Source organism: Gymnodraco acuticeps, unplaced genomic scaffold (genome assembly GCF_902827175.1).
Source record: "Gymnodraco acuticeps unplaced genomic scaffold, fGymAcu1.1, whole genome shotgun sequence".
In the NCBI taxonomy this organism is placed as follows: domain Eukaryota; kingdom Metazoa; phylum Chordata; class Actinopteri; order Perciformes; family Bathydraconidae; genus Gymnodraco; species Gymnodraco acuticeps.
Genome location: NW_022991948.1, coordinates 148,892 through 163,993, shown reverse-complemented (window position 1 = coordinate 163,993; position 15,102 = coordinate 148,892). Strand labels below are relative to the sequence as shown.

Sequence of the window (15,102 nt, the reverse complement as noted above, 5' to 3'; positions counted from 1 at the left end):
CAAATTGCCTTTTCTCAAAAAGCTAATAGAAAACTTGCAGACTTATCAAGTGTTTATCTTCCAAGGATATAGGTGTGAAAGTCCATTTTAAAATAAAGTCTATCGCACCATGTAACACACCCACTAAGGGGCAATAAATGGTACAAAATCCAGCCCAAAATGGTCTTAATATGCAATATAATCCCAACAATAAAATGCAAATTGCAAAAAAATTATTAGGAAGAAAGCTTTCCCCAAAACCCTGGGCTGTGTTGTTTGTACGTTATGGTTGGTTTGTTCTCTGTTAGCAAAAAAAACCACAAAGAGATGTTTTAATTCATACTTTTTCTGGCTGTAAAACTTGAGAAAAACACACTGAATTTAGTATTTAATTCAAGATGACAAAGAAGACACTATTTAATATCTTTGTTGGGAAGGAAAGGTGAATTATAACTAATTAAATTAGGATTGCTCAAATAATAAGTGTAGCTCTTGTACAGGAAATGAAATGCAAACAGAGATCAGCTGAACTACAGAGACACACAACCTCATCGTCAATCTGCTTTATTACTGAGGAGAACAAGAGTGTGTGTGTGTGTGTGTGTGTGTGTGTGTGTGTGTGTGTGTGTGTGTGACAGAGGGATTAATCACTGTCTCAATCAAAGGCAAAATGGTGCAGAGTATGTCACAATCCTATTACCTTCCTCTGCCCGGCTTCATGCTAAAGTCAATGGGCCGGACACTTCCGTATTGATTGTGTTGGAAAGAGAGGGGGGGGTTGAGGTCGTGTGAGAAAAGCATAAAGTAAATTCTAGAGAAACAGATAAGTGTTTATGGATTTGTTCATTTCCCTGTTGTTAGCTAAGAGATGATTTAGAGCAGTGGTTCTCAACTGGTCAGACCCACTTTTTCCTTTGTCAATAAATCGCCACACGAAATTTGAATGACTCAAATCTATTCAACAAAACATCGTGCTGTAATATATACGCTTTTCAGCATACATTATTAATTAAAGTGAAGTACAGTGCATATATCCCTTATATCCCTTCACAGAACTAAAGTATGCTTTTAAAAAAGGTTTAATGAGATGATTGAATCAAAGCTGAACTGTATAACATAAAAAGGCACAAAAAGAGATTTTTAGAAATACTAACAAACTACCCATTCTGGTACTCTGAGAAGAAAATAAATAAATCTATTACTACCCGACATATTAATAATATTTTATGCCATTGTTTGTTTTTCACTTTGTTCTGAAGCTTGCTGTGAGAAGAGCAAAGAGGAGAGAGTCTGTGTGACTTACTTTGTGGGTAAGGGTAGACAGCCCCCATTGTTCTGTGACCTGTCAGTCATCAAACCGGGGGTCATATTTCATTCATTTCTATCTGAAGTTGTACCCATGGATGTATAAAGAAGAGTTCTACCGCAAAGTTATTCTCCGTGGAGACTTCCGGCAACAATCTTGATTCTGATTGGCCAGAAGACTCGAAAAAACATCAGCAAAGATGTTTTATTGAGAAGATGATCACTACGTGACAGAAGTTTTCAAAACCATTTATGGTCTCCGATACTTCCAGTCCAACGCCGACTGCATGCACAGCGTTAGAACATCGGGCCTTCAAAATAAAAGTTTGACTTTTTTCCACAAAAAAAAAAAAAAAGATATTATTTTTAACTTTTGTTTTTCTCCACTCACACATCTACGACCCACCAGTTGAGAGGGTCTTTAATATGTTTAAGAGAAGACAAGACCCCACACACACAGACCCCCAGCCACACCCCCCCCCCCCCCCCCTCTGGGACTGAGGCTTAATTAAATCCACTTCAGTACAAAAGGTACACACAATGATTTCAGGGGTCGTGAGAGGAGAATTCCCGTGTGGTGGTGTCGTGCCTTTCAGCCATGAAATTACATTTACACAGCAATAGAGAGGAGTGGTCACAGAGTGATTCCTCACAAAGCTTCAGGGGGAGGGGGAGGGGGGGGATGGGGGTTGTGTGAATGTCCTGGACACTAAATCCTTCATAATTAGCTCATTAGCAAGGATCCCGATTGGCAACAGATCAAACCACTAATTCACCCCCAGTGGTTTGTTAGTGCGATGGTAATTATATCGGTAACACTTTATATTTAAAAAAGGTACACTTAATCACCATCAACAAGTTGTTCATTTACATATTAGAGACAAACTACTAGCTTATTGGTTATGAACAAGACTTCACTTTAAAATAGGGAACATATTCTTAGAAATACCTCATTTTGAGTTATTTTGACACAATTAACCCTTATAGTTTCATGTCTTCATCAGAATAGACCATATGTGTTAGTGTTATGAGAGAATGCCTTATTGAGCATATTAAGACCCAAACTCATGTACAACAAATGAAGCTTAGCGCAAGTTCAGACAGGAAGACCTATCACTCCGTATTGCACGTCATGGCAATACTCGCTCCCTGCACTAAATGACAGGGAGCGCCACTCCTCAGCTAACCTATCACTCCCCTCCATTTACAAGCCTAATTATCGCACCTGTTAATCCCTCTATATATGCTCTCCCCTTTCCTATCAGCTGTCTTCCAGGTGTCAACGCGCAACCCTCCTCCACCCCTTCGCCTCCTGCTTTCAACTCAGGGCCAAGCTTAACCTTCTCCCTTCCAACCGGACCTAACCACTTATCACCAACTGAAAATGGGAGTTTGCAGTTCTTTAACTACGATGAAAGTATCAGTAACATTTCATCACACCAGATCAAACAGAAAGAAGTTCAAATGCCTTATAAAGTCTTTGTTCCTGTAAGTATAGTCAGATTAGTTGTGATGTCGAAACCATATTTACCATCATCTGGGAAATATCCTTTTTGTCTCCAAATGTAAAGATTATTTTTAAACTAAACCAAAAGCAACACATCTAAAATGGAGCCCTAAAGTAAAAAGCAGGGTTCCTGCAGGTTTCACCAACTCAAATGTAAGACTTTTTAAAACCACTTTGAATAGAATTTAAGACCTATTTCACAGCAAGAAAGTATGAAGGAAAATTGCTATGAAAGAAGAAATACGTCCCATAATTACTTACAAAGTAAATGTATTCACGTTCAACATAAGAACAATGACTGAATATAACAGTACACAGAACTGTGTTAGCGTGTTAGACAAAAAGTGTGTGTGTGTGTGTGTGTGTGTGTGTGTGTGTGTGTGTGTGTCAAGAGCTATATTCAGTGCTCTGCTGCCTTCGAACCAAGCACTACATTCGATGTTTTCCAACCAAATACGGTTGAACTTACACTTCCCCATATTTGTTTGTAAGTAGATTCGAAGATACATGAGTTTCTGACTGCCGCTAGCTGAAGCTTGGCTGGTTGCTAGGTTACTAGCTGGGTGTTCTCCGATAAGGGGCAGGGGGAAACAAAGTTAGTGATTACTGGTTCCATGTTGATTTATTTGAATACAAATTGTTGGGGGGAACTGAAGGGCTCTTACTTTGCAGCCCGGACATTTCCCCCAAAACACATTTAGACGCTATCGCTACACAGAAGTACCTTTCAAATCCCATCATTTTTAAGACCTTCTAAATCATTTTTAAGACTTTTTAAGACCCCGCGGGAACCCTGAAAAAAGCAAGTTTCCTACCCATTCTTTGCGCCTGCCGTGAGACGTGAAGTCGTACACGGGCACTTTGATGCTCTTTCCTTTCTTCAGCTTCCTCAGGACGGTGACCAGCAGCTCGAAGTCGAACGCGTCGGGGTGATCGAAGTTATACTCATTCTTAGCCGCGAGCTCCTGCTCTTCTTTGTTCAACACCTGACACACAAACAAAAAAACAAGTTAAGCATGCAATGTTCGGGACGAAAGATATGAACCTTTTTATTTTATTGTATATATAGTATAAGGTTGCTGTGAATGGGCTGCAATTAAAATGGCATTAATGGCACTTTAGATAATAAAACCACAGCATCTCATGGAGGATTTTACATTTTGTAAGCAAATGCTGATGTTTAGATACTATTTTCTTAGTGTAAGAACATTAAAACTTGAATTATTTTCTCCCAGGATACATTTCATTTAAAAAACATTCCCAAATATTAAAGGTTCAGTTAAATATCAGAACATCCAGGTCATACTGTCTAAAGTCTGCCTTTCTGAGCTTAGACAATACAACGTTTTTTTAAATGTACCCGTGTATTATATCTAGCACTTTCCCGTTTTGTAATAACATTATTAAAAAGTGTTCGTTGGGAAATCAAAGCAGTCGTATTTTGTGATGGTTTAAGACATTTTACATTTCCAGAATGGGCTAAAAAAATGTTGCTAAATGTCATCTCCACTCTCTCTCCATCTGTATCTGTCCCATTGTTCTTTACCCGTGTCTTCGTTGCATCAATTCAATAAAAGTATCTTCAAAAGAAAGAAATGTGTATCTGCTCATCTGGTAAATTAAATTCAATGAAGGCGTAATGGACCAGAACACAGGGTACTTCCTTCTGAATGAAGCGCAGCAACTCCACCTGCTTTAACTCAATATATATCTTTATGGTATTGCATTTTAAAACATATACACAATGCATTTTCCCATCTTTAATAGAACGCAACAGTTCTCTATTGTTTGTAATTAAAAGGACATTGCATCATCATTGACAAACAGTAATTCTCCTCTATTAAGCTAAAGGTTTTCCCACTTATTCTACTCACTAGAGTTTAATTGATTACAACAACAAGGTCTAATATATATATATATATATATATAGAGACATGCAGACATAATGGGCTCTGTTCTCAGAGGAAACGGGCGGGGGGGGTGTAATTGATATAAATTGATATTTATATTGGGTTCAATCAGTTATCGGTCATTTACTTATTACGCTGAAATCATCACTAAGGACCAGTGTTGGAACTGACGCGTTACAAACTAACTCATTACTGTAACGCAACTACCGTTTGCGGTAACTAATAACGTTACTAGTTACCTATTGAGTAACGCCGTTACAGTTACTGTGATTTAAATGGGTGCGTTACATTATGTGATCCAACTGAACCGAATCTCCCTGCGGATGTAGCTTACAGGCGAATACAGCGATGTCCTCTCACAGAGGAAAAGTGAAAGTGACCAGAGAGGAGTGACGATTGGTTAATGCGGGGTAACATTTCAGGGTAAGCCAATCAGAGACAGAGTTGGGCGGCTCTTGCCTTATGGGGAAAATACACAGACACACAAACACTTGCTAACACACACACGGCAACGTCCACCACCAGCACACACACACACTATGGCAGATGCAAGTATCAGCGAGAGCAGCAGCGCATTTACAACTTGGAGATATAACCACTATTTTCAATTTGTGGGGATAAAGGACGCACAAAATATTACGGTCAAATGTAAACTGTGTGCCGGACGGAAAGCATTGTCCACATCGAATAGCAGCAATGCCAATCTCCTGAAGCACCTAACTAATGTACATGTGGGGAGTTACTGTGCCACAGAACAACACAAACTTGTATTGTTATTATTTTTAAAGTAAAGTAACTAGTTACTTTTATAATTTAGTAACTAGTTACTTTTTTGAGAGCAGTAACTATAACTATTACTAGTTACTTTTAAAAAGTAACTTGCCCAACACTGCTAAGGACCAACGACGGAGGAAAGAGTTTGATTTTTCATTTGTTATTATTGAATGTTTCCTGACAGGCTGTTGTTTTCAAATCAAAGCTGGTTAGTTGTTGTGTAAACTTCAAAATGCTGAGCAAGTTATCGAACTGTATTGATTCTATAATTGAATGTTAAAACACTTTTAATCAAAGCTCTTATTTCTGCTTTTAATCACAGTAATCATGTTCACAGGGACCGAAGAGGTTCATTGGCATATCTACACTGCAGCTTTGCACACATGACAACAGGGCGGTGCAGGGATGACATTTACCCTAAGCTGCGCATGGGTTCCCTCGACAGAAAAGCAACGGGATTTCTTCATAGGATTCTGGAAACTAGCTGGAAATAAGGTCTGTGGAAAACGAACCTGTCTGATAAATGCACGTTTTGTTCAGCCGGATAATCTCCACATGTCTACCCTACTTTTATAATGTTCAAATCATAAATCTAATCGCCAGAAGCTAAATGCTAACGTTAGGCTATAAACGAATAACAGCCGAGTCCAGCAGCACGACTTCAACGTCACGCCAACTTCAGATCCATATTCAAACACACAGATTCTAAATGGAACGAGTTGAAGCGTTTGTTTGCACACTCTGCAGGAGGCAGGGACTTGCTTTCAAGCAGAACAGAAACTAACTTAGAGGAGTGTTTACGTGTTCGGCGTAATGACGCACAACGGCCTCGACAACTTCTGTAGTCCTATTCAGCCACTTGGTAACAACCATCGTTTTTCAGACTCGTCAACTCTTCAGAAATCACGGGGTCACTGCTGATGGATTTAATGTCGTAGAACAAAACGTGATCCGTCTCTTCAATGTGTCTCAACCACAGACCTTAGTTCCAGATATTTTCCAAAACCTTATGGAGAAATCCCATTGGCTCTGAGACGAGGGAACAGGAAGTGGTAAAATGCGAGTCGGGGTTTTAGGACTCGTCACTGCGGCACTCTATAAAAGCCTTGAATCGTCTATACCTTGTAGAAAGAGTCCATGGAGAGCAGAACCACCCAGGGGACGTCCAGCGCTTCGATGATCTTATTGGCTACCGTGGTTTTACCCGAAGCACTTCCTCCACACAGGCCTGCAAAAGAAAAACACAAAGAACCACAACACTGGGTCAGAGTTTCATATATTTAAGAATGGAAACCACATTTGATCATACTATAGGAGCAAAAGGCTTGTCCAAATCTCCTATTTAAAACAAAAGCACAAATAGCTCACCCTTTAAAGCAGTAATTCAGGAGGAAAGAAAACACTTTGTTCAAGATTCTCAATTGTGAGGATTACCGTTTTTTAATCTTTAACAGAATATGCTTGAGCTTGGACAGTTTGACAAATACGTAATCACGTAGGCTTTAACAAATGATGATGGGCAGATTCATTTATTTTAATCTAGTTATTGACAAATCCTAAAAGCACTAGGCAATGCAAGTTAATACAGTATGTTTGGCACCTTTTAACAACAACAAGGCAATTCAAAGTACTTTACGTAAGATAAGCAATAACAAAAGAAGCAGAAGGTATATTAAAAATAGTTAAATAGGATTTTGAATAAGAGTAAAATAACAGTAAGAAAAAATGGCAGGGTGAATCTTCCTTGTGCTGGAGTAAGAACGTGAACAAATAAACTGCTGGCACCAGAACCACCAATGTAAGAAGTTGAGTCTGGAGCCGGTTTCACCTCAGCTGACCTCCTGGGTTAAAGACCACATTCATCCATCCTTCAGAACAACGATCCTGGGAACCCGGCCAGAGAAAAACTGGATCCATTTCCTGCCAACGTGATGTGTGTGTGTGTGTGTGTGTTTGTTGGTGTGTGTGTGTGTGTGTGCGTGGAGCCGAAATAGCCAACGGAGCTACTTCTAAAAAGGTATAAACAACTGGGTGGAGTGTGGAAATGTTTTTTCTTTTGCTCAGATAAGACTCATCGAGGTCAAAACTGCTGACTGGGAAACAGAGTAAAATAAATCACTGCAGCGCTCCTTATTTCTACGTACGAATAGAGCCTCGGACGGGTTGTAGAAATACTGGCGCTAACTTGCAAGATGATGAATAATAAGGGGGAAAAGTTACACTAGTTACTGTGTTTCTATTGATTCAGCATAAGTGACCAATTGTAAGCGAGTCAAATGTATTTATAAAGCGCTTTTCACAAGAGTCACAAAGTGCTTGACACAGCATTAAAACATCATACGAATAAAGACGTGCCAAAAACACAATAAATAATACAAACGTACATATTGTGTCAACAAGCAGTGAAGCCAGGAATGTTAAAGCAGATAAAACTGTCTTTTCTATAAGCAAAGAACAAGAAAGTAGCCGTAACAAACCCTCTGATGGTAGCAGTGTCAGTTTGAGATATAGAAAGGTCACACGGCAACCTGACAGAATCATTGGAACCTATTGCTTTTCCTCCCCTCTACCGACTCTCTCCGTCTTCCATTAACCTTTAAAGAGGGTTGTTTTTCCCCTCCATGCTCCGTCAGTTCCCTCCGCTCCAGCCAGGCCCTTTTAACCAGAGCCGTATCGACTAACGTGAAGCCGAGTGAGAAATGGTAACCAGTCACAGAGTCCTATTGACAATAGCAGACTAAAGATAATGTCCAGGAAAAACTAATTGAATTTTGATGATTAACCGAATCAAGGGTCAGATATTCACATACAAACAGCGATGTACTCCAGTGTGTCGCCTAGGGTTACTGCCTTGGCAGGGTGCTGCTCGGGTACCCCCCCCAACGGAAAAAATGTTTGGGACACCCGAAGGTGTAGACCAGGGGTGCCCAACCGGTCCGGGGAGATTCCCAGTCGATCGCAAGATGTGTCTAAAAATAGAACAACAACATTCTGTTTTATCGTTAATGTCCTAAAACATAATCTTCCTGTGCCAGAATAATGCACTTGAACGCATCAAAGCTTTGTGATTGGCTGGCGTGACCCCATGTGTCAGGGAGTGGCTTGTGGGCAGTGGGCACTATTTCGCTGACGTTGTCCGTGTCAACAGGAGTGACACTCCGCACACACACAAGACCGCAATTATGGCAGAAGCAAAAAAAGCCCAAAATATATAATTCTCACTCCGAGTGGGAGGATCATTATTTTTGTATCTATTCCAATTCAAAGTCCATCTGTCTCATCTGCAATGCGAGCGTGGCTTTATCGAAGAAGGGTAATTTAGGAGCGGCATTTCAAAACAGTGCACAAACGCTACGAGACGGAATTCCCTCCTCATTCTGCCCTACGCTCCAAAAGGGGAGGGGCCTGAAAGGACAGCTAAATGCACAGCAGTCCATTTTCACCAGGCCCAACAACAAGAGCAAGGCTGCTACCAGAGCATCTTATCGTGTCAGGCACGTTCTTGCCAAACACATGAAGTCTTTCAAAGACGGCGAAGTTGTGAAAGAAGCATTCCTGGAGGCTGCCGACGCGCTTTTGGGGGACAGTAAAAATAACAGAAGCATTTCAACAGGTTTTTGATATAATAAAAACTCAAGTTAGATACTGTTATTAATCAGCTGTAAGTTTTAGTTTGTTTGAACGTATTCATTATAATTATTGTACAAAATGGTATAAGAATGCAAACTTAAATTGATTAGTCTATTATCAATTCAGGTTTAGAAACTAGTGTTGCTTGCATCCTATTTTTTTAAAAAGGCATTTATTTTTATAATCTACTAAAATGCAACAAAAAAGGGTTTGATTCTATTAATGTTGTCTTTTTTATTGCACGTTGGCAGCAGATTCCTGAGTAGCGTCAGATCTGAGTTGTCTTATTAGTGAGCCTAATTTATACTTTTGTAGCAACACTATTTTTATATAATGGCAAAGAAAGGGTTCAGAGTATTTTCTTTTTTCCTGTGTCATATGTGGCAGCACTGTTCAATGTTTCTTGAAAACATTACCCACTGTAGTGATGTGTGAATAAACTCTGTATCAACAACACTGTTGTGTGACTTCAGTTAAATACTTGTATGTGTGTAGATTAGAAAGAGGTAAGATAAAGGATCTGCAGGATTTTATGAAGTATTAATCGTACAAATGTAAATACACACTTCAAGTAGAAGTGTGTATTTACCTGGTAGTAGGCTGTCAGTAATGGCTACGCCTCTCTATTTGGACTGGTAGATCTCGGCAGACTGGCAACTTTAAAAGTAGCTCTCGGTTCAAAAAAGGTTGGGCACCCCTGTTTTAGGGTCTTATATATTATGTTGCATTATTGGAGGAGCCTGGGACTTCACATTTTCCTTGCCATGTCTTCATTGTAGCAACTAGGGGTGGGAATCACCAGGCTCCCCACAATACGATACTATCGCGATACTTAAGCCACGATACGATATATTGCGATATTGCAAATCCCATGCGTCATATCCATATCCGTCTTCCCTTCCTGGTTAAAACATGTATTTGCAATATGAATAGTTAATGTGAATAACCCAATTTGTGTTCTTTGAACCTGAAAAGGAGATGGCATTGTATTTGTTACTTTCATTGCTTGTATACATGTCTTAACGTAACTTGCTGTTTTATATACGACCGTCTTTCGGAGGGATACGCTACACTTTATATATAAAAAAAGTTTATATGATGAAATATCGATACATGGCATCCGTGTATCGATACAATATCGCCACGCAAAGTATCGCGATACTATGCTGTATCGATTATTTCCCCCACCCCTAGTAGCAACTGTGCATATTGCAATAAAGCCTTTGAATCTTGTACCATAGCAATAACGCTGAATCAACACTAAAACAGGTGCATTTATCCGTTGCTGGATCTCTCACCAATAACAAAGGCCTCCTTGAAGGTGGTCCCGGTGACGTTGTACCACGGGGGTCTGCCGGCGGTGTAGATGGTGCGCTTGTTCGTCCTCAGCAGCGGAGGCTCCGATTTGGACTGGCTGGTTGTCCGTTTCCGTGGTGACAGAGACGGGGTCAAAGGGCAGCGGGGGGCACAGTTCGGGAGGCCGTCCAGGGAATCATCTCCACTCCCACTGGAGGGGAAGAGAGCAGAAAATCGACATGTTTTCTGTTCAGGTGATGGGTCTTTAGTTGCGATACGATAACACTTTAATGGTCAGATGAAGTCTGAAATGTGACTTGCTTCACAGCAGCTCCATGTGTCACATCAACAGACAAATATCAAGACACAACACATGAACAACAAACAACAAAAATAACACAGAGAAAACATTTTCAATGACCCTTTAGCGTGCATTTGATCTGGGTAGGATTGTATTCACTGAGGATTGACTGGAGCTCCATTTATAAGCACAATAACAGTGTCTGCTTTACTGCAGGATATTCTTAGACCAAATACCTGTGATTTGTCAAGTTTCCAAAAGGCAGGGCGTTATTTGAGGGACCAGACTGGGCACTAAAAATCAATACAAATCATAATCATGGTTAATAGTGGGAGCCAAAATAGTGACAGATTTCATACAAGCTTTACAACACAATATCATATATGTTTAGGTATAGAGTTTAGGGCTGCAACCCTACTATTACATTTTAATTAAAGATTAATCTGCCACATATTTTCTTGATTCATCGATCAGGAAGTTGGAAAAGCTATAAGAGATATAAAACTGAAAAAGAATAGTCTCATATTTGAGTTTTAGTTACATATTTGTTTTCACAAAATGATTTGATGTTGAATTGAAGAGTATTTGATACCTTGGTAGTGACTATCAGGGATCAAAATAAATAATAAAAGCATTTTCTGAAGACTTGACTGGAAGCAAACCAGTTGACTGTCAGTCACAATTCCATGTAACCAACATTTTTGGTGCATATCTGTAACCATGACACTGACCAGATGTTTCCAGTTGCTGTTCAATGAAGGTTGCCACCTCAGCCACATCGGTTTTATTCTTTCGACGCCAGAGCTGCTTCTTGCTTAAAATTAGTGGTGCACGATAATTATCGGCCCGATATTAGGAATTATGACGTCATCCCGATAAACCCGATAACAGTATTAATAGCCCCGATAATATACAATATATTTTTGGGGTAAAAAAAAGAAAGAAATACTGCGCTGTGGGTGGATTGGGATGAGGGGCGCTTGTTTTTCACTCGGCTCCTCCCGTTTTGCCAGTACTGTGGTATTAGTGGTTTAGGAAGAGGGGAGTTCTTCACAAATCCAGCGCTCCCTAACTCATGCCTGGCTGTGACGTAAATGGTGTGCGGCCGTGAAGCCAGGACAGTAAACAAACATGTCAGAGTTAGATAGTTCGCTTGCTATTTGTATTAACAAATGCAGAAGTTCCACGAGGAGGGAAAAAGGCAACGAGCTATAATACTTCCAACCTGATTAGTCATCTGAAACATCGCCATCGCTACGATGGTGTGTTAAAAGCGTACGAAGACGCCTGCGCTGCTAAACTAGCGGCGAATCCAAAGCCAGCTGCAAAGGCACCGGGGCTTTTACCTATCCACGAGGCTTTTGAAAAAGGCAAGAAGTTTGCCAGAGACGACCCCAGCCCCAGGGTTAGTTTTGTTCATAGTAGTAATGCTCATGTCATTTGCTCACTACTAGTCTTTTTTTTACCACCAGGTGTGCAAAAACTACAGGTACATTTAATATATATATATATATATATATTATATTATTATCGGTTATCGGTATCGGTCTTGAGAAGCAGGAAGTTATCGGTATCGGTTTCAAAAAACCAATATCGTGCATCCCTACTTAAAATCCTGTCAAGGGTGCGTTTGCTTAGTACAACTCCATGTGGATCAGCAAGCAAATTAAGTATTTCATCTGTTGTAAATCCACGTTTAAAGTAGTCCTCAATGTACTCGCAATCCATTTCCGTGTCAAGATAAATAGGAGAACTCGAGCCAAAGAGCTGCTAGTTTGTCTGTTGTGACAAAGTATCTAATTATGACTTTTGATCTCATAATTATGACTTTTGATCTCATGACTTTTGATCTCATGACTTTTGATCTCATGACTTTTGATCTCATAATTATGACTTTTGATCTCATGACTTTTGATCTCATAATTATGACTTTTCATGGGGATTTAATTTTTTTTAAGTGGCGGAAATGGGCTTCCATACAATGCACTTCTGATTTAGACTAATGTTAACTTTTTTTGAATGTTTATTAGTATATGTTGCCATCAGAAATGCCATTTAAGCTCATAGCTGGCCCTGTGCTGCTGCTCAAATACAGGCAATTATGTTGTTTGGTAGTATCTGCAGGCTCCACAAAGCTAAGTAAGCCAAGGTGAGCTTTTTTCTGATCACGCATAGCTACTCAAAGAAGCTATAAGTGGGCAGAAAATGGCTCCATCAGGACCTCTGACTCTTTGACCCAAATGTGATCATTTAAAGCCGTTATTTAAGATGTTTGTGGAGCTGCAGATGCTGCTCTGTCCTGCAGAGAGACGAGAGGGAGTCTGTGATCTTCAGTGACTCTCTCTGAACTTTCTCTCCACAGGGAGGTCTGCTGTCGGTGTGGTTGAGGGGGAGGAAGGGGGAACTTGCCAACTCTCCCCAGGAAAACACACCGCTGCCTGGACTCAGCATGGCACAGGGGGGGGGCCAGCGTTCACATGAGTAAAGCTGTCATCACTTGGCTGGGACATTTTGTGCACTGTGATTATATCAGGTCAAAATAAATGTCTAAATCTGGCGGTGCATTGTTTCCTTGCTTATCCTAAACATGTTGAATGTAAAAACAGTACAGTCTGCAGGCCAAGAGGTGCTTTAGTGGGCATGACATTTACAGAGGAAAAAGGGCTTTCCGTAACAGTTTGAAATACTTCCCTAGCAGCGGTTTGTAGTATTTAATAAAAGGCACTAATCTCTCTCATTGTGGTGTAAGTGGCAAAGTGTCTGAAAAATGAATGTACTGTAAATATAAGCTTCTCTCAAACTTGTTTGTGTAATCTCTTGAAGTAATAACTATCCAAATGTCTGCGTATCTGATGAATAAAGTTTTCTTTCAATACGTAAGATGCTTAATGTTCTTTCACATTTAAAAACTGCTGCTGCTGTTTAATTGTTGTAATGTTCAATGTGGGTGTTTCTATGAGGCATTAGATTTTCTCCGTTAAAAGGTGGTCCTTTATTTTTATGAAGACAATGGAGAAAGCCTTATAGAGCTTGCTACCACAATTCTGACAGGCCAATTAAAATCTACTTAAGTGCATAAGATAAGGATCAATGCTTCAATAGCTTACATTTGTATTAGGCCCCGTCCACACGGAGACGGAAATGAAAAGATGTCGATATCAAAAAAGTCTTCCGTCCACACGGAATCGGCTCAAGAAATGTATCCGTTCACACGAGACCGCTTGACCCGCTGGAGACCAGGGCTCTCGACTAACTTTTTTCCCCATCCTCCCGGAACCGTCCCGAAATATAATCTAAGCCGTCCCGAAATGAATGTGGACCGTCCCGAATTTAAAATGTTAGTTTTTCTACATTAACATTAGTTAAAATCATTCAAAGTGGCCTTTAACATAAATAAAACATCATACAAATCATTAGATGATAATTCATCAACCTTTTTATTTGAGTAAATCATTCAATCACATAAACAAAGGCCAAATATATTTAAACAAACACACAAATGAGAAAATTACTCTAATATTGAATCCAATCAAGTCCCATCCAATTAACAAAAAAATATCCTGAAGACAGAACCCAGAGTAACCACTAACCAGGATGACAGTCTGTAACACAGCCAGGAGGCCTTTACAAACGGCCCCGCCCCCTCGCACACAGACGGGAAAGAGAGATCTCGTCTGGATTGGAAAGCTCGAAAACACATCATAGACGCATGTTGTAGTCTTATTGCATATTAGAAACGGAGTTGGTGAAACTAAAACTGCGATATAATGTGTATGTAGCAATAATACATATGACATATCTTTTTTAAATGTCTCCAGTACCGATAAAAAGTCCGATAACGTCGGAGCTTAACGTTACCACTGTCTTTAATAATTCCGGCCCGGCGCCCGTTTAATACCGGGGCTCGGTACCCATCCCTACATGGAGAGAGGCAGCATATTGCTAAGGACTAAATACGATGGAGAGTTCTCATCTCAGCATTATTACCCGTAGGGGATGAAGAGGAGTAAGTAAATAAAGAGGCCGGCGCTCCAGGGTCTGGTTCTGCTGTGCGTTTTTGTGATGTAACGGTAAAACATTTCAGAATTCCTCCACGGGATGCCATTGTACATCACTCAACCCGCGAAATACACACACTCAGTAGCTAGACCCGCAAATTTGCGGGCCAGGAATTCGTGGGCACAGCTGTAGCTACATGTGTGTGTATTTCACAGGTTTCTAAATGTTTTGTGCGTGTGTGTTTATCATGGTGTTTATGTTGACAAGGAGGTTTAATAACTGTGTGCTACACAAAACGTGCAGTCGGTTTTATTTTCATCGCCGTTTGTAGTAGAATTAGCAGGGTATTTTTATTTTAACTCTCGTCCCAAATTCGTCCCAAAATTATTTGTTATCCTCCC

General features: G+C 40.2%; 1 protein-coding gene across 4 annotated transcripts in view; it reads right to left on the bottom strand.

The window, feature by feature from the left end:
* Positions 1–15,102, bottom strand: part of si:ch211-243j20.2 (uridine-cytidine kinase-like 1) — a 36,717-nt gene that overhangs the window by 19,674 nt on the left and 1,941 nt on the right. For 2 of the 4 annotated variants that reach the window (XM_034200589.1, XM_034200588.1), the window contains exons 2-5: positions 10,939–10,995; positions 10,404–10,612; positions 6,597–6,703; positions 3,607–3,777 (exon numbers count right to left, since the gene is read on the bottom strand). In XM_034200589.1, the coding sequence (XP_034056480.1) occupies positions 3,607–3,777; positions 6,597–6,703; positions 10,404–10,612; positions 10,939–10,995 (544 nt within the window). The remainder of the gene's footprint in view (positions 1–3,606; positions 3,778–6,596; positions 6,704–10,403; positions 10,613–10,938; positions 10,996–15,102) is intronic. The other 2 variants (XM_034200591.1, XM_034200590.1) reach the window with 1 other exon arrangement.